Consider the following 21,824-nt stretch of genomic DNA (forward strand, 5'->3'; position numbering starts at 1 on the left):
TATTCCGTGAGACCCCATAATGGAAGAGTCCGCAAAAGAATGTGTGTGTGTGTGTGTGTGTGTGTCTGTGTGTGTGTGTCTGTGTGTAACTGAGGTACTTTGATGAATAGCAGAAATGAACAAAATCATAAATCAACTACACTTCAATAAAATTGCAAAAAACATTGCCTTAAGTTAGCAAGCACATCCTATTTCTGAAGAGACCGAACGGGGCCCCCATATTTCCACGTCGCCCTTGGTCTGTGGTACAAACACGGGCAAGGTGGCTGGCCTGGTGTCCCCCCTTCCCCGATGGGTGGGGACAGGTGGACCTGCTCTTCCAAGTTCGCACTGAGGCAGCAGAGCTGGGGCACAAACCTCGCCTTCCTTCCACCTTCTCCTGCTGCTCCCGATGAAAGGAACGCTGAAGCCCCCAGGAGGGCCTCTCCCCTCCTGAACCCAGGCTCCCCAAAGCCCTGCTCTCTGCCAGGCGTGAACCACCGGTGACCCCAACACCGGGGCGGGAGGGGTGGTAATATTTAACCAGCAGCCTGGGGACAGCCTGTCCCTGGCGCTTTCGAGCCCCTCCTCCCAGGGACACCGTGAGAACGGGCTGAGATCTAACCCACAAGGAGAGGCAGGACGCACACACATCACACACATCGTCACCAGACCCAGTTTCCAGCATCTCAGCCCACCTTCGCCTGGAAAGTTCCACTGTGACGGAAAAGTATTTTAAAATCCCAACGTGGGAAGGTGGAAACTCTTTTTTTTTTTTTTTTTTTTTTGCCCTCTGGCTCCTTAGAGGCTATTTAGAGACTGTGATCTCGAGGGCCTTCACCCAGGATGCAGGCTGCCACCCCCTCAGACCAGGGCCTCAGAGGAACCATTAACGCTTTGCATACACTCAGCAAGGGGGATCACAGCCCTGAAACCGGCAGGATGGGGCCCAGATTGGGAGCCAAGGATTCCTGGCCCCAGGACTCTGCAGGCAGGAGCCTGAGAAAATGCAGATTCCGACGGGGTCGCCTGGGACTGGCCCCTGTCCAGTCTCAGGACCCAGTGTCGTTCTTCTTCTCTCCGACCTTTTAGGACTGTGGGGATGACGCCTTCTTCCACCTGCGGCGGGGGGAGGGGGGGGAGCCATCCCAGCATCCAGGGTCTTCACAGCCAAACCGGGCCTTGGGTATCTATCCAGCTGCTTTAACTTTCAGCTCGGAGGCCCGAGTCTTGTGCAGAGGCTACTGGTGGCTCATGGGAGTTAGAACCCAGTCCCAGGCCTCAGTCAAGGGCAGCATGATGGAAAACACTCTTGCCATCAAATGACTCCCTCTGGGGACTGGAAGGGCCACATTCGGGGCCATCCAGGTCTCTCCAGGTCTCTCCAGGAGGTCTGGCTGGTGGCCGGGAGGCAGCAGCGCCACAGCAGGGCATCCTGGGCAGCTGCTGTGTGCGCAGCTCTTGAGCGAACATCCTTACCAGGGAGCGCCAGCCCCCGGTGGGAAGTGACATGAAGCCCAGGGGCCCATCCTTCGCCTCAGGGCCCCGGCCAGGGATCCCTCCCGGGCCTTTGAGGAGGCAGAGAGAACCCAAGAGAGAAGGTGGCTGGCCAGTGACAAGTGCCCTCCTCCCCCGTCCATGCCATCGAAGAAAGGGGAACTTGGGATTATGTGGTGTGCAGAACGATACTCCCCTCAGAGACAGGCACATCGAATCCCCAAATCTTATTCATCAAATGGTAAAAGGGACTTTGCAGAAGTTATTAAATTAAGGATTTTTTGGGGGGAGTCTTTTTAGGGAGGCACCTGCAGCATAACGGAAATTCCTGGGCCAGGGGTGGAATCAGAGCTGCAGCTGCTGGCCCATGCCACAGCCACAGCAATGCAGGATCAGAGCCACGTCTTCGACCTACGCCGCAACTTGTGGCAACGCCAGATCTTTAACCCAAGGAGCAAGATGATGGAACCCGCATCCTCATGGATACCAGTCAGGGTGTTAATCCACTAAGCCATAACAGGAGGTCTGAATTAAGGATTTTTGAGACAGAAGATTATCCTGGATTACCTGGGTGGGCCCCATGTAGTGACATGGGTCCTTGTAAGTGAAAACAGGGGACCAGGGAGTCTGAGAAGGAGATGCTGGGACAGAAGCAGAGGCACAATGATGCGACTGCTGGCGGGAGCCACAAGCCAAGGAATGCAGGTGCCTCTAGAGGCTGGAAAAAGCCAGGAACAGAAGGCCGGCAGCCCCAGGGCACACCTTGCTACTAGCGCAGAGACCCTTCTCAGGCTTCTGACCTCCAGAGCTAAAGAGAACAAACCTGTGTGCAGCCACTAAGCTCGCGGTGATTGTTACAGCAGCCAGAGGAACTAGTAGACTCACTCCTAAAACCCACTCTGCACACCTCCTACATTCAGCAGCCCCGCTGGGAACAGAGACACAAAGGCATCAGAGACAGCGCTCTGGGCCAGGGGCTGTGAGTGAGCCGCACAGTGACAATCAACACTGACTTGCAGGCGGGGAGGAGAGGAAGAGCCCTCTGGACAAGAAGACCAAGGAAAGCCCTGGAGTTGGGGCTGAGGCTGTCCGGCCAGGACCTTCTTGGGGAAGCATCTCCCAGGGGAAGCCAGAGGGGTAAGCAGGGCTGATGCAGCCAGGAGGGCAGGAAGGGTATCCCAGCAGAGGGAACAGAATGTGCAAAGCCTCCAGAGAGAGGCTATGGAGGAGGGCGCAGGTGCTCCGTGAGCTCAGCGGTAGGCAGGAACATGAAGCTGCAGGGTGGCCTCTGGCCACGGGAAGGTTCAGATGCTGGGGGAACTGGCGGCCGGGAACAGTTTCTTTTTTTTCTTTCTTTTCTTTCTTTTTCTAGGGCCACACTTGCGGCATATGGAGGTTCCCAGGCCAGGGGTTGAATGGGAGCTGCAGCTGGAGCCTACGCCACTGCCATGGCAACACCAGGCCCAAGCCCTTCATGGATGCTAAGTCAGGTTCTTAGCCCACTGAGCCACAACGGGAACTCCAGGCTGGGGAGAGTTTTAAGCAGCGAGTGCAGATGACTGGCTTTGGGCAATTCTCCTGGCCCCTGCTCTGACCCTACCATCACCCTCACCCTCTCTCTGCAGCTCTTCCAGCTGAAGGCTGGACATTTTACTTTTAAAAGCCTGCATGTTGTAAACTGCTTCTGGGCCTCGAGGACATTCCTCAGAAGACAGCGAGCGACGGAGAAGCCAGGGCTTTCCCAGGCTGACATGATGTCACGGAGGGGGGCAGGCCCGGTGCTGCTGAGGGTGAGTCAGGCTGGGAAGCCAGCAGCCCGGCGCACCTGGAGTCAGCCCAGCGCGCAAACACCAGCCCCTCAGGGAAGCCGGGAAGGAGATCAAAGCAGCCCACAGAGGAAGCAGGCGTGGCCGCCGCCGGGCTCCCGGTCCAGGGCGTGCCCCTCCTGGGCCCTGAGCAGGGGAAGGCCCAGCCTGGGTCGGGCAGCCCACCTGGGGCTTCAGGGAGTACCCGGCCTTTCCTCCAAGTCACCCAGACAGTCCCTGGCGTCCCCAGGACAGGAAGATGAAGTCAGGGAGTCCGAGGCTTTTTTAAAACACTTTTTAAGGTCTTGCATGTCCAGGAAGACTAAAATTAAGTCATTGGGAAGAAAGGTGGAAAAACACACAAAGAAGCACAATGTCCTCCTCCCGCAGCCGGACTGCGAGTCACCAGCCCACAGCTGCCCACACAGGACCATCTGTCTGTCTGTCTGTCTGTCTGTCTCACCCTCCTCTCTTCCCTTCTTCACCCCCCACCTGGGCGTTCACAGGAAGGTCAAGAACACTCCTGTCCAGGGTCCAAGAGGCCTGTGATGTCAAAGTCAGGAAGCAAGTCAGCAGCCATGAAGGTCTGGGTCTCGGTTTCCCCAACTGCAAAAGCAAGGGTCCGGGGTTTATCGAGGTCCCGAAAACTACCTCCCATGAGTAAGACATCCAGGAGAGGAAAATAAAAAGGGTCAAAAATCAAAAAGGCTCTGTATTCAGATAAGATTGGGAAGCATCACATGACCATTTCTTCTTAAGCGATTTCATAATGTACATTAGCTCTTTAAAGGCTCTGAGAAGTCCTGCTGCAAAGAAATGTCTATCCCAGCCATGGAGTGTGCTTGAAGAGCCTCTCAGACTCGTGTGCACGTGCAAATCACAGATCACAGGGGCAGGAGGTGGGGAGGGATGAGGGCTGCAGCTAAAAATGGGACGCAGCTACCAGCAGGAGAAAACAATCAGGAGGTCTAAGTGGAGCCCAGGATCCTCTCTGTGACGCAGTTCCCAGGGTGGCCCCTGGGTCACACTTTGACGGGGGGCGGGGGGGTGTCAGGGACGTAGACACTACAACACAAGGCATTGGGTCCTGGGAAAGTTGAAATCGAATCCCCATGGAGTGACCCTGGGCGAGGCAACGTCTCCACTTCGGGTTCTTTAGTTTGTAAAGTGAGGATAATGAAGAGGATTATTCCGAGGCTGCCTTAACGGGGATGGTTCAGTCAAGATGCCAGCGTGCAGCTGAAGGCTGAAGTCTCTGCGCCGCAGCGGACCACACACACACACTCACAACCGCCTCGTTCTGACCCTGACTGAGGTTAGCACAGCCCGGCGTGGAGACAGCTCTCCGAAGCCTATGATACCGGAGAGGGAGGTGCTGCTGTCCAGTCGCAGGTGGGAGGCTGGGGCTCAGGGAAGTCGGGCGGGGGCGGGGGGGGCACCTGGAGGAACCTCGGGAGCCCTTCCTCCCTCCTTATCCCCCAGGCCCCCGTCCCAGCAGCCTGTAACCTGAACAGGTAACCGCCCTGCCCTATACCCTTTGTGAGCTCTGAGGATAAAAAGCCAACATTCCCTAAGGTGTTCCATAATAAGGGAGACCACGGAACCATCCGTCCAAGGCAGGGAACTTTGGGGAGAGGAGGAAGGCAGTATTAATTCCAGGTGGGCACACAGGGGTATTCAGCCGCCCTACCTTTCAAGCTCTGGTGGTCTGGCCCCGTGCCTCCCCGAGGGCTCCTCTCACCCAGTCCCCTTTCCGCCCGGCCCCCAGTGCTCCCGCCACCCGGGGCCTCCTTTCAGGCTCTCATCTATACCAGTCTTCAGCCCACTCCAGCCTTAGTACATGCCGTTCCCACTGCCTGGAACACTCTTCCTTATCCTTTTAGCTCCGTCCCATCCTGCAACTCCCCAGAGAAGCTTTCGCCGATGCCCTGATGGACACGTGCTCATCAGACAGACGCCAAGCCTCCCCTTTTCAGCTCTCAGGCTGGAGTTTAAATGTGTCCGTATGGTTCTGCGGGTCTTCCTCTCCCCATCACATCAGGACCAGTCCTCCATGGCTCACCACAGCCAGAGCCCCAGCACCGAGCAAACCATGTAACACATAGTCGGTCTCAAGGGTGTGGACTGAATGTGCTGGTAGCCTTGGTGTTTCTTACCAACAAGGAGGGTTTCGGTTGTCACCGGCTGCAGTCGGCGTTGTTTAAAAAGGAAGAGAGGGGGCTTTTTCAAATGACTCAGGAGCCTCCAGAGACGGATCTGGCTCCAGTTCCCTGGGCCTCAGCGCCCCTCCCCACTCGTGCCCAGCAGGAGCCCCCTCCCACGTCATGGGCACTGGGTCCACTCACACGGGTCCGTCCCCAGGCCCCTCCACGCCTCCCACCTCCCACAGGGCCTGCCTGGGTAACCAGAGGGTGGCCAGGCACCCCAGCCGCCCCCCAGTTGGAGGCTGCCGGCTGCCTGGGCTTCACCCCCTCCAAGTCTGTGCCCTCAGCACTTGGTCAAGGGCACCTCCTCGATCCGCCTGTGTCAGGAGAAAGTAAGAGGATGCACGGGCAGGGGCTGCGGCTGGGAAGAAAGTCAATCTCAGATGCACTGTGGGACCCCACTCCCGTTCCTCCTTACTCAAGATTCCAGGTTTGGGCCCCAGAAGTTCCAGAAAACTGGAGGCCCTGCCATTTCGTTCAACCTGAGTGGGATCCATAAAGAAACCAAAGGATGAGAAGTGAGCCACACTGGGGATTTCAGCCCTCGGGGAAGGGAACGTAAGGTCCCCTGGTGCCCCCCACCCCTGGACCCCCGAGCCTCCCAGGCCTCGCAGGGAGCGTGTGGAGCGGCGGAGGCAGCCAGGAAATCCCATGGGGCCGGGCGGCTGCCCGCATCTGGCACCGTGGAGGTGGGCGGGCGAGACGCCGAGGATGCGGACTCATCTTTCGAGACTTTCCCCGGTTGCCCCATTTCCTCCAGCTCCAGACCAAAATAGCACGAGGTAAATTCAGCCTCTTTTACGAACACTCAAGGATTAAACACACCAACACAAACACAGTCTTCGTGCTGGGTCGTCTTTCCTACGTTTTTTTTTTGGAACCACAGACTGTTTTAAGATTCCAAACCCAGACGCACAAAAGTTCAGTGAAGCAGGCGGACGAGGGAGAGAGGAAGTGACCGCAGCAGTGAAGTCTGCGGACAGAAGCTAGTGCGGCAAGACCCGCAGTCAAGGTTTGTGAAAACAAAAGCCAATCGGGACAACTCAGGGTGCCGGGGACGGAGGGGGAGGTCTGAGACTGTGGCTCCTTAGAGCAAAGAGTGGTGGCAAGGAAGAGGGGAGGCTGGGGAGCTGTGGGCATCTGTGGCTCACCCCCACTGGGCCCTGGGATGCTGCTGGGGTGCGAGGAGCGGGGCTCCATATCCACCTGCCCCTGCCCACCTGCACGGGAAGGATGCTCTGAGGGCCTTGACTCCACAGAGGGTGGCACACATTCATAGGGTCAGAGAGGCTTGGGTGGGAGAGGCCAGGGCTGAGCAGAAGCAACCAGCCTGCGGCTCCAGTCGGCCCTTGCAGTGAGAAGAGACAGAGGCCCCGTCTGAGGTCACGGCTGGTGAGGTCAACACGGTGGGAGTGGCCCACCCTGGGCGGGAGCAGACCTTGCAAGAACCCCACCCATGATGACCTGTGGGGGTGGGGCCTGTGAGAGACCCCACGATGAAGGGGAAGCTGGCGGTTCCTCTTCCAGCCCAGGAATCAAGACTGTGGGCCTCACAGGTTCTTCTCCCAGGAACTCTGGGCCCCAGAGGTGCACCCTGAGCTCTGCACATGTACCGTGTACGGCCTGAGGAAGCAGGGCTCTGACAGCAAACCCTCCCAAGGAGAGGCCCCATCTCCTTTCCTCTGACAATGACAGGTTTCTCTGGGGGCCCCTCTTCTAACCCTTAGACCCACTTGAAAAGGTACAGGAGAAATCCCTGTACCTTCCCTTCAAGTCTGCCATGAACCTGAAACTGTTCTAAAAAAATCTTTTAAAAAAAGAAGAGGAGTTCCCGTCCTGGCTCAGTGGTAACAAACCCAACTAGCATCCATGAGGACATGGGTTCACTCCCTGGACTCACTCAGCGGGTTAAGGATCCGGTGTTGCCGTGAGCTGTGTGGCTTGGATCCCATGTTGCTGGGGCTGTGGTGTAGGCCAGCTGCTGTAGCTCCGATTCGACTCCCAGCCTGAGGAACTTCCATATGCCCCAGGTGCAGCCATAAAAAGCAAAACATAAAAATGAAAAGAAATAATAAAACAAAAACTTAAAAAGAAGAAGAATACTAACAAAGACTGCTAGCCCTACACCAGACAGGCTGGGGTTAGACCAGGAATCTGTGGTTTTCTCTTCGAATGTGGTTCTAACAGGTCAGCATGGGCCCTCCCATCCCAGACCTGGGCCTGATGGAGGCCTGTGAGCAGGTGCCGGTGGGAGAGCAGTGAGCAAGGCGAACAGAAAGGCGGGAAGGTGACAGGGGTGGGGAGGGAGCCTCCACTCCATGTCTGGGTCAAGGCCAGCAGCACCCTGGAGCTTGTGCGCAGGTGCAACATCTCAGATCCTTCCACCTGGGCCCCACGGCTCCCCAAGGCCTCCCCGCCCAGGCGCCAGCACCCCCTTCACCTGTGAGCGTCCAGAGCAGAAGCGCCCCTCCCCTTCCCCGGTGCGTCTCAATCAGGGGCCATTCTGCTCTAACAAGGGACCTGTGACAATGTCCGGAGACATTTTGGGTTCAGGGACCCCTCATGAGGGAGGTCAGAGAGGCCACTAAACACCCTCCAGAGCACAGGGGTGCCCCAAATGTCAGTAGCGCCCGGGCTGAGAAACCTGACTGGGGCAAGGGGCCCCCATAGGAGAAGCCAAAGTCACCTCCATGGGACTCAGCACAGCATCGCCCCTTGCCTGCTTCCTTCTTTTCTTTCTTTCTATTTTTGTCTTTTGAGGGCCACATCTGCATGGCATATGGAGGTTCCCAGGCTAGAGGTCGAATCAGAGCTGAAGCCGCCAGCCTACACCACAGCCACAGCAAATACAGGATGCGAGCCGTGTCTGCAACCTACCCCACAGCTCATGGCAGCGCCGGATCCTTAACCCACTGAGCGGGGCCAGGGATTGAACCCACAACCTCATGGGTGCTAGCTGGGTTTGTTACCACTGAGCCACGACAGGAACTCCTGGAAACATTTTCTAATCATTCACTTTCACACACAATTCTCTCTCTCTTTTTTTTGTCTTTTGTCTTTTGTCTTTTTAGGGCCACACTGGAGGCATATGGAGGTTCCCAAGCTAGGGGTCGAATCGGAGCTGCAGCTGCCAGCCTACACCACAGCTGCAGTTGCCGGCCTACACCACAGCCACAGCAACATGGGATTGGAGCCAAGTCATGAGCTACACCACAGCTCATGGCAACACCGGATCCTTAACCCACTGAGCAAGGCCAGGGATTGAACCTGCATCCTCATGGATGCAAGTCAGATTCGTTTCCACGGTGGGAACTCCCACACACAATCCTCATCTCAGCACCTGGCTTCAGGGAAACCTGACCTGAGACCACAGGCCAGCAGGCTTCACTCGATGGCAACTTCACTCAACTAGCAGTGGTTGCCTCACTTAGTGGGGCTGTACTGAGGATTCAGGCCAAGTTCAGGTGAGGCAGAAGGAGCACTGTGATCCATTAGCAATGCCTGCCCTGGGTCCCTGAGGGGAGGCAGTGGTATGTGTGCTGGATTGCAGGCCAGGAGTCAACTATCCTTCCTCCATTCTGAGTGACACAATGAAAAGCCATGGGCATTATTATGGGGGAAAAAGCAGAAAACGGTGCTGACCACGGCTGGCAATCAAAAGACAAAGGAAGAACCAGTGTTTGGAAAGAACCTTGAGCATTTACCCAGACACAGACTCCCACCCTGAACGTGAAACAAAGGGCTTCCCTAACAAAGGGCTTCTTTAACTCCCTGGTGAACTGCATGTCCCATCCTGAGTGCAGATCTGAGCGGGCACTTTTCTTCCCAGCTACAGATGATCGCTCATGACCAAACTGAAAAATAGTAATTCTCTCTGTCTCCTGCCAAAACGGCTAAAGCAATTACAGGCCCTGATATGAAACACAGATGTTAATACATTTGGAAAAAGAGACTCCTATGGACGAGCAGAGGTCCAAGTATGAAGTGCTTTTGGAATTAAAGTGCGGGGATCAAGTTATACGGCCAGCCCCCAACCCGAAAGCCTGTTCTTCCCAAATCCATTCCAGCGTCGGGAACCGAGGCCATGGCACACACGCTGACATGTCCCCTGTTTGCAGGCGAGAACTGATCCACCCTTGGGTACCCGCTGGCATGTACACTCGAAATAATATAATTAAAATCATCACAGGGAAACTTCCCTAGGATCGAGAAGTATTATAATTATGGGCAATTTTCACTTTTTGGAAATTGGGCTCAGATGCTGCAGAAAGGTCACAAATGAGGCATTCTCGGGTTTCAGCTCTGGAAGACAAACACTGTGGAAGGTTTGCTAGGACAGACGGACCCAAGGCTGGAGATGCAGGAAGTGGGCGGGGGCAGTGCTCAGTGGCCAGCGCTCCCTCGGCCAGCAGGTGCCTGTTTCACAGGCCTCATGCCAGCCGCCATGCTTGGTGCTGAAACCTTTCCATGCAAGGCGTCGCCGTGGTCTGCCGATTCAGGAAGCCCACGGTTAGAAGGCCAGGTCTTCCTCATTCATTCATGCACACATGCTTTGCTGAGCGCCTGCTAGAAGCCAGGTTCCAGGTACGAAGGATTCAAAACACACCGGATGCCTGTCCTCATGGAGCGTCCGTCCCTGCCCCTGCTGCTGGGCCACCGTCACGGTCACCACAGCTCCGACTCGTATTTTGCCGAGGCCCAGGGAGGCCCAAGTTCATGCAACTTCCAAGTGGGGGGCCAGAGGCGAGTCCAGTTGCTTCCCAAGTTCCTGATCTTTACTGGCTGTCCTCACAGCATCCCTGGGGCAGGCAGGGCAGGGCCTCCGTCTTCGCGGCCTCGGCCTCCTTGTGCGCAAAACACATTTCCTTCCCAGGCCCTGACGCCCAGGAGTGCCGCAAAGGGGAAGGGAATGCGCATCCACCAGCCAAGGAGGAAACCTTGCCTGGGCACAGAGGCAAATGTCCTTTCCTCAATCCCTCACCTGCTGTTGGGCCTCAGTTTCCTTGTCTGTAAAATGGGGTGGGTGATGGTACCTCCTGGGGGGCGGGCTGGATAGTACTGCATGCCGAGAGCTCAGGACAGTCAGCTTTGTCATTGTCACTGTGGGTGAAGGCAGTCCACCCTTCTCTCTGCTCAGAGGTCTTAACCAAACGGTTAACCAGTGCGGGTTACATCATGCATTTGGATGTGGCGTGAAGAGGCAGCCCTTTCCTGCGGGGCGGGTCGGCAAGGGGACCCCCCACGGGACATGTGGTCACCTTGCTCTTCAGGGTCATTAAGCCTTAGATCCACGTGCGGTGATGGGAACGGGGCCGACACAGAAGAAGCGCCTCATAAATGCTCCCGGGCGTGGTCACGTGCAATCTCCTCTCCCAGAAAGGCACCTAGGCCGCCACCGGCTCAGCCTGGCATCCCACGCTGGCACCCGCCAGCATCGTCCATGGCCCCCGCACTCCCGGGAGTTGCCACCCCCACTGAACGGAGGACGTGACTCCCGCAAGGCCCCTCAGCTCCTCGAAGGACCAGGACAGAACAGGGAGCAAGTCCACACTGGGGACTTAAAAAAACAACCCCGTGTCAAGGCGATACTGGGACCTGCTTCATCAGAACTCTGGGGGTGCGGCCCCAGCGCCTGAAATTTTACTTAGTGCCTGGTTTTGACTTCTACCTCTAGTGTGTGACCTTGGGAGGACCCCTTGACCTCCCTGAGAATGCGGGCGTCTCAAGGTTATCGTGAGGACTAAGGGAAGCGGTGGGCACCCCGAAAGCACTGGACGGACAGAACGTGTCAGCACGGGCTCCCTGACCACCACCCCTCCTCCCCTACGAGGCTGCTGTGGGGATGAAGTAGGGAAGGAAACGAAGGCACCAAGGCCCACAATGGACTTCGCCCGAAGGACAGGAAGCCAACGGGCATCTGGACGTTTGGTCCCGGCTGCCAAGCATGACAGGCAGCTGCACGTGGACCGGCACCTCCTGCACTGGGTCACGGCGGCTTGCCGTCTGCTCAGCGGGGCGCTGCTGGATGCAGGCTTTCTCCGGAGGGATCCCCTAGGACGTGTGAGTGGTCCCCAAGGGCTCTGGTCCTGGGATCTGGAGGGGCCCCTGGAGGAAGGCAGCCAGGACGCGGGCCCGGGTGCCCTTGAGCAGGCCGCTCTCCTATGACCTTCCAGGACTTTCGGGCCATCCCTGGGCAGCCAGCATCCCCTCCTTGCCGTCTAGGGAGCTGACCCAGCAACTTCTGAGAAAGCAGCTCAAAATGACAGCACACACCCTGGGGCTCATTTGTAGCAGCACGAGGTGAAAGCCAAGAGATGTGGAACTGGGCAGAGAGGCTCTGGAAGCCTCCAGAAGCCTCTAGAACCGGAACCTGACAGGCTCTGCACCCTCGGCCTGCCCCTTCCCTGTGCCACTGTCACTCGGTACCTGGACCACGTAGGGGGGCTCAGTCAGAAGGAAGAGAAACAGCCTTCTTGAAGAGATCAAGCCACAGGGAACCTGGCAGCCTTTCCAAAAGAAATCTCTCTGCTTCCCTCTCGGGTGGAGAAGAAGACCCACAGATGAGAGCAGTGACCCCAGTCAGCTGTGCTCTGCTCTGGCTACACAAGGAGTCACCTGGGAATTTCAAAACTACGGATGCCCAACCCCACCCCAGACTCTGGTGTATCCAGAGTCGTCAAAGCCCCCCAGGAACTCTAACGCCCAGCCAAGGGTAGGACTTGCTTGGGACTCATGGTCGCCCAGTTTGAGCCTGCTGCCTCCAGGGGACGAAGCCCATGCAAGCAAGAAGCACCAAGAACATGAGCCCTGGGATCTAAGAGACCTGAGGTCGAGGCCCGGCGCTGCCATGTTCGAGCTGTGTGATCTCAGGGAAGTTGCGGCCCCTCTCTGAGCCAGTCTCTAGGCCTGTAAATGGGGCATCGTCTTCCCACGCTCACTTCAAAGGCACCCAGCGAAGGCCAAGGGCCTGCACACGGTCGCATCCAGGAAGCACCAAACAAGAAGCCTCGAGTACCCTGGATGGTGACCACATCCCTTGGTCCAGACATGCTCAGGAGACTGAAGTCCAACTAAAACTTAACCTTGACTTGACATGACAAAGACTCAGAAAGGGGCCGAGGCCCCGCCGCCGCTGCCCTGGGTTGCCCCGGGGTGTGGGGACTGCGAGGGTCCCCAGTAAGACCTCCTCTCCCCCCAGCACTTCCCCCCGACCCCAGCTTGTCAGAAGCGCAGAAGCTCAGGCTGCACCCCAGCCGTCTGACCCGAAGGGGCGTTCTCCGCTGATGCTGGGAGAGCCGTTAAAGCTCCAGGTGAGCCCTGGAGGCAGCTCCTTCTCAAGAGGTGAGAGCTGCAGCAGGTGCACCTCCCTGGAGGGCTGGGGGTCCTGGCTGAGGAGACCCATGACCCCCCCTGCGGTGGGGGTGGGGTGCTCCGGGCTACAGGTTACAGAGCCTCCCCCGCCCCTGCCCCAGGGGCAGCAGGGCACAGCGCCTGCCCCACCCTCCTCTGCGGCCCTGGGCTGAAGGAACAGCCTGCAGCAGCAGCCCCTACCCCGCCCAGGCCCCTCCCGGGGACACTCACTCTTCCTCAGAGTGACTCAGGCTGTGCCTGATCCAATCTTGGCCCTGGAGACCACTCTGAGGTCACCCTCCTGGCAGCCAAAGTCCCTGAGACAGACCAAGGGACATTTTTTCATCCAGCCGCCAACTTCAGCTTGACCTTGGCAGTGGCTGATTCCCCCAGGCCAGTTCTGCTGGCCTGGCTGGCCTGCGGCTCCCAGGGTGTCTCACTGACCAACTGCACCCCTACAGGTGGGGTAGCACGGTGTGGGGGGGTGGTTGGTGGGGGTTGGACCTGCGAGGAGAGGGAGGGGGAGGAAGGAGGATGGAAATTGCCATCGAGTCCAAATTCCACGAATGAAACCCAGCGGGCTGCAGGACCCCCACCCAATCCCCCTCACCTTGAGCTGGAACTGGAGTTTGAGCCACTGGGGACAGAAGTCGGACGAGCTCCTGGAAGCTGAGTCCTGACTGGTCAGCCGCAGGCCCAGGGAGCAGAAAAGGAGGGCAAGACTCGATCCTTTAGCCCCCTGCCCACCCCCCCCAGCAAAGCTCCTGGAGCCAAGGCCACCATCCCCAGGCCTGCCTGGCAGCCCCCTCACCCCACAGCCGCCAAGGGCGGCCCCGCACGCCTCTCCAGCTGTCCGGCCACGATGCAAGCGGAGCCCGAGGGCCATGGAAGGCCTCCAGCTCGGCTCATTATCGGAATTTAATCTGGATTCCAAGAGATCAAGAGGACTCTGTGGAAAGTGGCTGCCACAAGGAGGGGAGACGCGGAGGCCGATGCAAAGCCAGCTAAGCCCCGGCACCCCCGGGGCTTTCCCGGAGCTCAGGCGGAGGCTCGCCAGAGAGCCAGATGTTCCAGCTCCGAGCTCTGCACAGCTGGCCAGCCGGCATCAGGGAGGCCTCAGCTCCCTTCGCAGAGGGAGAGGCGGCCACACAGCAGGGCGGGGGGTGGGGGGGGGGCAGGACCAGGGCTCTTCTCAGGGGCCCAACTGGCCCGAGGCCTTCGGCCTGAAGAGGACGCGTGGCCCAGGCTGGGGGAATGCAAACAAGCGTCCACTGCAAGCAGGCTCAGGCCTCCACCTCCACCAGAGACGGCAGAGTTAGCAGATGCGCCACAGACGGCCAAGGCGGCACCACGGCCAAGCCCAGGCCCTTCACCTACCTGAGAAGGGCTCTGCGGGGAGTTCCCGAGGTGGCTCAGCAGATTACAAACCTGACTAGTAACCTTGAGGACACGGGTTCGATCCCTGGCCTTGCTCAGTGGGTTCAGGATCTGGCGTTGCCGTGAGCTGTGGTGTAGGTTGCAAATGCAGCTCAGACCTGGGGTGGCTGTGGCTGGTGTAGGTCGTAGCTCTGATTTGACCCCTAGTCTGGGAACTTCCATATGCCGAGGGAGCAGCCCTAAAACAAGAAGCAGCAGCAGGGCTGGGCACTGCCAATGCTGAGGATGCGGGTGGTGCCGTGAGGATTCGACACGAACAGCCAGTAAAGCTTTACTGAGTGCTTACTACGCCAAGTGGACTCCCTTTATCCTCGGCACCCCCTGGGGGGTGAGCCCACCGTTATCCAGTCTACACGGAGGGGAAGCGAGGTTCTGGGGGTGGCTTCCAAGGCTACACTGGCATACGGGGTTGGGATTTGAATCCACCCGCTTCATAGCTGGGTCATCGCATCTGGGGATTACATAATAGGATCATTTTGCTTCTAAATTCAAAAATAAAACCCAACTGGGGAAAAAAAAAAATCAGTTGTTTTTTGGGGGAAATTTTTAATCCTTCAACTTTTGGAGAATAAGCGTCTTGCTTCTTACAAGTTCAGACAGAAAGCTCAGAACCCAAAGCCAGCAGCCCACCCGCCCCGCCCACCTCCCTCAGTCCCCTCCCCGCTCTCCTTTATACCCTGCACCGCACAGCACACTGCAGGTGCTCAAACATTTGCTGGCGGGGGACTGGGTATCCCAGCAGAGCCCAAAGCCCACGAGGCAGGAGCCCAGCGCTGGGCTGAGCATTCTTGGAGGAGGCTTGTGGCCAAGCTGCTGGTCAGACAACCCTGCCACAGCTGTCTCCCCTGTCCCTCTTCCAATGCGGTGACATCGGCCTCCCCCGCTCCCAGGGCCCCTGGATCCACCCCCAGGGATCTAAGGCAGGGTTGAGAGGGTGGCCACTTCAAACTGTGACAGGAGCAGGTGCCCATGAACCCGCAGGTTGACACAGGCAGAGAGACGAGGAGCCCCGTGTTCCATCTAATAAACAAGGACCAGGTGGCGCCCCATCCTGGCATCATCACCTCCCTCTGCCCTCCGACGACCCAAGCTGGTCCCCGCCGAGGACGGTGACCCTTCCAGTTCCCTGAAACCCTCTCCCCAACCACATTGCTCAGATCAGTGGGTCCATCATTTGCTTGCTTGTTTCTTTTTTTCTTTTCTTTTTTTTTTTTTTGTCTTTTTAGGGCCGCACCCGCGGCATGTGGAGGTTCCCAGGCCAGGGGTTTAATCAGAGCTATAGCTGCCAGCCTACACCACAGCTCACGGCAATGTCAGATCCTTAACCCGCAGAGCGAGGCCAGGGATTGAACCCCCAACCTCATGGTTCCTAGTCGGATCCGTTTCCACTCCGCCACAACGGGAACTCCCTGCTTACTTGTTTCTGCCCGTCTTCTTCCGCCCCTGCTGTGGGTGGAATCAGATCTCCTAAAAAGGTGCACTCAAGCCCCACCGCTGGGACTTCTGAATGTGACCTTATTTGGGATTAGGGTCTCTTCCGACCTAATTGGTTAGGTAGTGAAGTCAGACTGGAGCAGGGCAGCCCCTGATCCAGAAGAGCTGGTCTCTTTATCAGAGGAGGACAGAGGCACACAGAGAGGGCGCCAGAGACAGAGCCGTGTGACAACAGAGGCAGAGATGGAGTGACGCCGCTGATAGCCAAGCAAGCAGTCGGCGGCCACTGCCAGAAGCTGGCAGAGACAGGCAGGCCCCGCCCCTGCACACGGCCCCGGCCCTGCGAGAGGACACTGCTACTGTTTCAAGCCACCCTGAATCTGCGCTTTGCAAGGGCAGCCCCAGGAACCCGGCACACCCCTCACCCTCGTTCAGACAAGGCGGCTAGTTTTTCAGCGGTGGCTGAGGAAGCGCCTCTCGGGGCTCCCCCAGGGCTCTCCGAATGCGGTGGCCTCTGACCCCGCGAGGGAGGCAGGTGCCCGCCTGGCCCATCCTGCCAGGTGCTGAGTCTCTGCTGCTCTTCCCAGTACGTGGAGCAGAAGAGTACACAGCAGGTGTGGGACCCATGGGCCGGATGCCCCCCCACATGCAGAGCAGTGCCCCAGGGTGCTCCAGTCCCACTCGCAGGAAGAAGGGGCCCACATCACCAGCCTCCCAGCTGACCCTGGTGGCCTGGGCCGGGGAGGGCGACCAAAGCCCTGTTCAGAGAACTCGGGGGAGAAGCCTCGCAGGCGACACCCATCAGCCCTTGGGTCCTGCTCAGCCAAACCCATGTGGCGCAGCTACATTCCTGAGGATCAGCCTCCTAATGGAGGTTTCTTTTCTTTTTCTTTTTTCTTTTTTTGCTTTTTAGGGCCGCCCCCATGGCATATGGAGGTTCCCAGGCTAGGGGTTGAAGTGGAGCTACAGCTGCCGGCCTACACCACAGCCACAGCAACATGGGATTCAAGCCGTGCCTGTGACCTACACCATAACTCACGGCAATGCCAGATCCTTAACCCACTGAGCGAGGCCAGGGATCGAACCCACAACCTCATCGTTCCTAGCCGGATTTGTTTCCACTGAGCCACGACGGGACCTCCTGATAGAGGTTTCTGAGGCAGGTTTGGGGAGCCTACCAGCAGACCTGGGGTGTGAGCTGGGCTCTGAGTTTGCGCAAGGGGGCTGATGCAGTGCTCTTGATGAATCATAGCCTCTGGGTACGTGGCTTGCCTCCTGCTCATCAGCCTTCACGAGAAAAGTTAAACTCTTGTTCAAGAGTCCTGGGGGATTCGTCAGAGTACAGAACAAACGTAAGTCACCCTGAGGAATGAACTCAGTGCTTCTTGTCATCACTGGGTCTGGGGGCCAGCGCCCAGCCCGCCAGGGTTAATGGGGGCACCTGAGTGCCTTTCGTAAGATTCCGAGGTACCCAGACACTGGCGGTCAATTAATCTTCGACAAAGGAGGCAAGAATGCAAAATGGGAAAAAGACAGTCTTTTCAGCAAGTGGTGCCAGGAAACCTGGACAGCTGCATGCACATCAATGAAACTGGAACACGCTCTCACACCATGCAAAAAATAAACTCAAAATGGCTTAAAGACTTAAACATAAGACGAGGCAACATCAAACACCTAGAAGAGAACATAGGCAAAACATTCTCTGACATCAACCATACAAATGTTTTCTTAGGTCGGTCTTCCAAGGCAACAGAAATGAAAGCAAAATTAAACCAACGGGACCTCATCAAACTGACAGGCTTTTGCACAGCAAAGGAAACTGTAAAAAAAAACCAAAAAGACAACCTACGGAATGGGAGAAAACAGTTTCAAATGATGCAACTGGCAAGGACTTAATCTCTAAAATATACAAACAACTTATACAACTCAACAGCAAAAAATACCAACCACCCAAATGAAAAATGGGCAAAAGATCTGAACAGTCATTTCTCCAAAGAAGATACACAGATGGCCAACAGGCACATGAAAAAGTGCTCAACATCACTGATTATTAGAGAAAGGCAAATCAAAACTACTATGAGATGACACCTCACACCAGTCAGAATGGCCATCATTAACAAGTCAACAAATAACCAATGCTGGAGAGGGTGTGGAGAAAAGGGAACCCTCCTGCACTGTTGGTGGGAATGTAAATTGGTATAATGACTATAGAAAACAGTATGGAGATACCTCAGAAAACGAAATATAGAACTACCATATGACCCAGCAATCCCACTCTTGGGCACATATCTGGACAAAACTTTCCTTGAAAAAGACACACGCACCTGCATGTTCACTGTAGCACTGTTCACAATAGCCAAGACACGGCAACAACCTAAATGGCCATCAACAGATGAATGGATTAAGACAATGTGGTATATATACACAACGGAATACTACTCAGCCATAAAAAGGAACAAAATAATGCCATTTGCAGCAACATGGATGGAACTAGAGACTCTCATACTAAGTGAAGTAAGTCAAAAAGAGAAAGACAAATACCATGTGATGTCACTTATATCTGGAAACTAATTACAGCACAAATGAACCTTTCCACAGAAAAGAAACTCATAGGCCTGGAGAACAGACTTGTGGTTGCCAAGGAGGAGGGGGAGGGAGTGGGATGGACTGGGAGTCTGGGGTTCATAGATGCAAACTATTGCATTTGGAGTGGATGAGATCCTGCTATGTAGCACAGGGAACTATATCTAACACTTGCGATGGAACATGATGGAGGATAATGTGAGAAAAAGCATATGTATGTACGTGTCTGTATGTGTGTGTGTACGTGCGCGTGTCAGAGAGAGTGGGTCACTTTGCTGTAGCGTGTGTCAGAGAGAGTGGGTCACTTTGCTGTACAGTAGAAAATTGACAGAACACTGTAAACCAACTATAATAGAAAAAACAAAAATTGTTTATTTGAAAAAAAAAAAAAAAAGATTCCGAGGTGATGGCCAAGGCTGTCAGCCACCTCCCCTGAGCCACACTCCCATTCCAGAAAGGTACCACCCCTCCAGGAGGGTCTGCCACCCTCTCTCCAGGGGAGCAGTGCAGGGCAGGGCATTCAATCGGGGACTCTAAAATGCAAATTTAATCCTCACTGAGTTGCCATTTGTCACCCACCAGACAGACCAAAATCAACACAGTCTGATAAGAAAGAGCCTGTGCACGTGGGAAAACAGGCCTCCTGTGTGGCTGCGGGGCTATAAACTGACAGAACCTCCTATCAGAGTTACCGATGTGAGCATCCCATAACTGACCCCACAATTCTGTCTCTAGGACTGTATCCCATGTTATCTGCCCCCCTCCACACCTTCACATCGTCTTAAACTGGAAAAACTGAGAGCCCTCCACCGCGTGGGCACACAGGACACAGGTTAAACTCCTTACAGCACAAGCCCCACGATGGAATTGAGTGGGGATTAAAAGACAAGGATGCCCCTGGGAAGTGACACAGAAGGACCATGCTGGTTTACTGCCAGGGTGTACTGTCAAGATGGGCAGCTTTCGTGACCGAAGTGGTTGCAGAGAGACTAGACGACGAGACATCATCTGTGGACATTTTTAAACACAAATATTTTTGCTGATTTGAGAAAACTCAAGAAACCCAGGGCAGAGGCAATTAACGAATGCAAAACACTAGAAACACTCAAGAAAACTTGGTTTTCTTAGTATTTAAGATGATCCCCAAAGGACCGTGTCCGCCAAATGGGGCGCTGAGTTCCTATGTCCCCAGATACGCCAACAGTCCCCTTTCCAGCCGAAGATGGTAGACGCCCAGCATAAGGGAGCGTTCACACCACCTTTCTTCCGTTTAATGAGGAGGAGTGGCAGGGGGTGGTGAAAGTCCCCCAGCCCTGACATCCCCCTTAGTCACATCCACTGGGGACCACAGAGGGTCCTTGTTCGATGCTCCGGCTCACTCGCTAAGCCTCTGACCTCTCAGAGGGCTTTGAAACTAAAGGGGCTCAAGAAATTCAAGTCTTTCAACACAAGCTTTTGGTTCCTGACCTCTAGAGTCTTGGAAGGCTAAGAGTCTTCTGCCTGTTTATCTTTGGTTTGGGGATTTTTATCCTCTAACATTTTATTATAAATGTGGCCACTTTCGTTGGTGGCCTGACATCCTGTGCTGGGCTTCGGCAATGAACGGGAGCAAGGGAGACGGTCAGAAACGGTCCTTCCTCTTCCTCATCCCCTAAACGCATGCACCACTGCACCCACATGAGGCCACGGAACCCCAGGCCCACCTGGCCGTCCCCTACACCTCACTCCATCTGCTGATCGTGACTTTTTTTTTTTTCTTTTTAGGGCTGCACTGTGGCACATGGAAGTTCCCAGGCTAGGGGTCAAATCGGAGCTACAGCTTCAGCAACAGCAACATGGGATCTGAGGCATATCTGCAACCTACACCACAGCTCATGGCAACGCCGGATCCTTAACCCACTGAGGGAGGCCAGGAATTGAACCTGCGTCCTCATGGATGCTCATCAGATTTGTTTCCACTGAGCCACGACGGGAAATCCCATGACCATTTTAAGACATATCTTTCAACAAGACACAGGGCCTGGCACAAGGCTGGTGCTCCCTGGGGGAGGCAGCCGTGTCTGCCCCTGCCCCTGTGGGGCCGTATCCTCTGGCCTCCACCTCCTCTGCAGCTGGAGAAGCTCGGGACCCCTCCCAGACACCGGCGACAGCACCCACCTGCCCAAGTGCTCCTGCAGCACCTGGTACACGCTGATGCGGAAGGTCTCGTTATTGAAGTGCTCCCGGATGTAGTCCTTGTAGATGCGGAATTCGGCAGCAGTCACGGCTTCCCCTTCCGGGATCTTGGACAGATCAAACCGGAACTCCCGGTGGTGGTAGCGCGGGTGGAAGAACTCTTTGTCGTGCTCCACTGGAAAGGGAAGAAAACACACATGGGCACTGACGGTGCATCAGGGCTGGGCTGCACCCTCCCGGCTGCAGACCAGTGGGTCACAGGCTCAGACCTGTGGTCACGTGGACAAGAGCAACGACTCTGCGGCGACCTGCTGGGGCGAGTGGGGCGCTGACCAAGGCAGTCTGAACATGGGCATCGTTATCCTCCCTCACGGACGGCTGGGAGCGTTACAGGATCTAACTCACATAACAGGTTAACCTCTGGTAGGACTAGATTACTGAGCTACACTGGTAAACATAAACCTTCCCGTGCCCATCACAGGGAACCGCAGGCCCCTGGTGCTCAGCCCTGGCCGCGGGTGAGAATCACCAGGGAAGCTTTGAAAAAATACGGATACCGGAGTTCCCGTTGTGGCTCGGTGGGTTAAGAACCCGACTGGCATCCATGAGGATGTGGGTTCAGTCCCAGGCCTCGCTCAGCGGGTTAAGGATCTGGCGTTGCCACAAGCTGAAGTGTAGGCTGCAGATGTGGCTCAGATCCAGCATTTGTGGTGTAGACCTGCAGCTGCAGCTCCAATTCAACCCCTAGCCTAGGAACTGCCATATGCCACAGGTGTGGCAGAAGGACGGAGGGAGGAAGGGGAAAAAAAAAGAAAATATTGATGCCACAGCCCAGAGGTGGGCAGGTAAATGTTTAGTAACTTGCTCTCTGGGACCCGATCTGTAGTGTTTGCCAGTTTCCATCGTGGCAGATTTCAAGCTGCCAAAGGGAAGTCACTGAGGCTGGAGGCGGGAATACCGGCCCACAGTGGGCTCCAGCGCCCCGCTGCCCTCTCAGAGCCACATGAATCGGTACCTTAGGGGAAGGGCTCCAGAAACCTGTACTTTTTAAAAGCACCTCAGATGTTTCCAATAGCAGCCAGGGTTTACAAGCAGTCTTAGACTAAAAGCAGAAAAAGAGGTGAATGGCAGTGGGGGGGGGGTGTCGGGAAAGACAAAATAAGTCAAAGGGACTCAGCCCCTCTCCCTCATCCTAGCGGTGGTACTAGATTTCATTGGTGATAAGCGCCAAGATGGATATAAGTCCAAGAACTCTGCCTCTTAGACCCCAAGCATCATGCATCCTTTGGACCAAAGTGGAGCCGCCACGGAGGCACACGTCAAGTGCCTCAAAGACGCAGAACGGTCAAGGTTATTTGCA

The 21,824-nt window shown here is 56.0% G+C and overlaps 1 protein-coding gene across 5 annotated transcripts in view; it reads right to left on the reverse strand.

The window, feature by feature from the left end:
* The window catches only part of BMP7 (bone morphogenetic protein 7), a 108,443-nt gene that overhangs the window by 53,394 nt on the left and 33,225 nt on the right, over nt 1-21,824 (reverse strand). For all 5 annotated transcript variants that reach the window (XR_014831822.1, XM_021077320.2, XM_005673044.4 and 2 more), the window contains 1 exon segment: nt 20,447-20,639. Coding sequence is in view for 4 of the 5 variants with exons in the window: in XM_021077320.2 (XP_020932979.1) it covers nt 20,447-20,639 (193 nt within the window). In the remaining variant the exon portion in view is untranslated.

Source organism: Sus scrofa, chromosome 17, assembly GCF_054392235.1.
Source record: "Sus scrofa isolate SSC_HxYL_T2T_F1_AM1 chromosome 17, Sscrofa_HxYL_maternal_Yorkshire_Landrace_v2.0, whole genome shotgun sequence".
NCBI classification, from domain to species: domain Eukaryota; kingdom Metazoa; phylum Chordata; class Mammalia; order Artiodactyla; family Suidae; genus Sus; species Sus scrofa.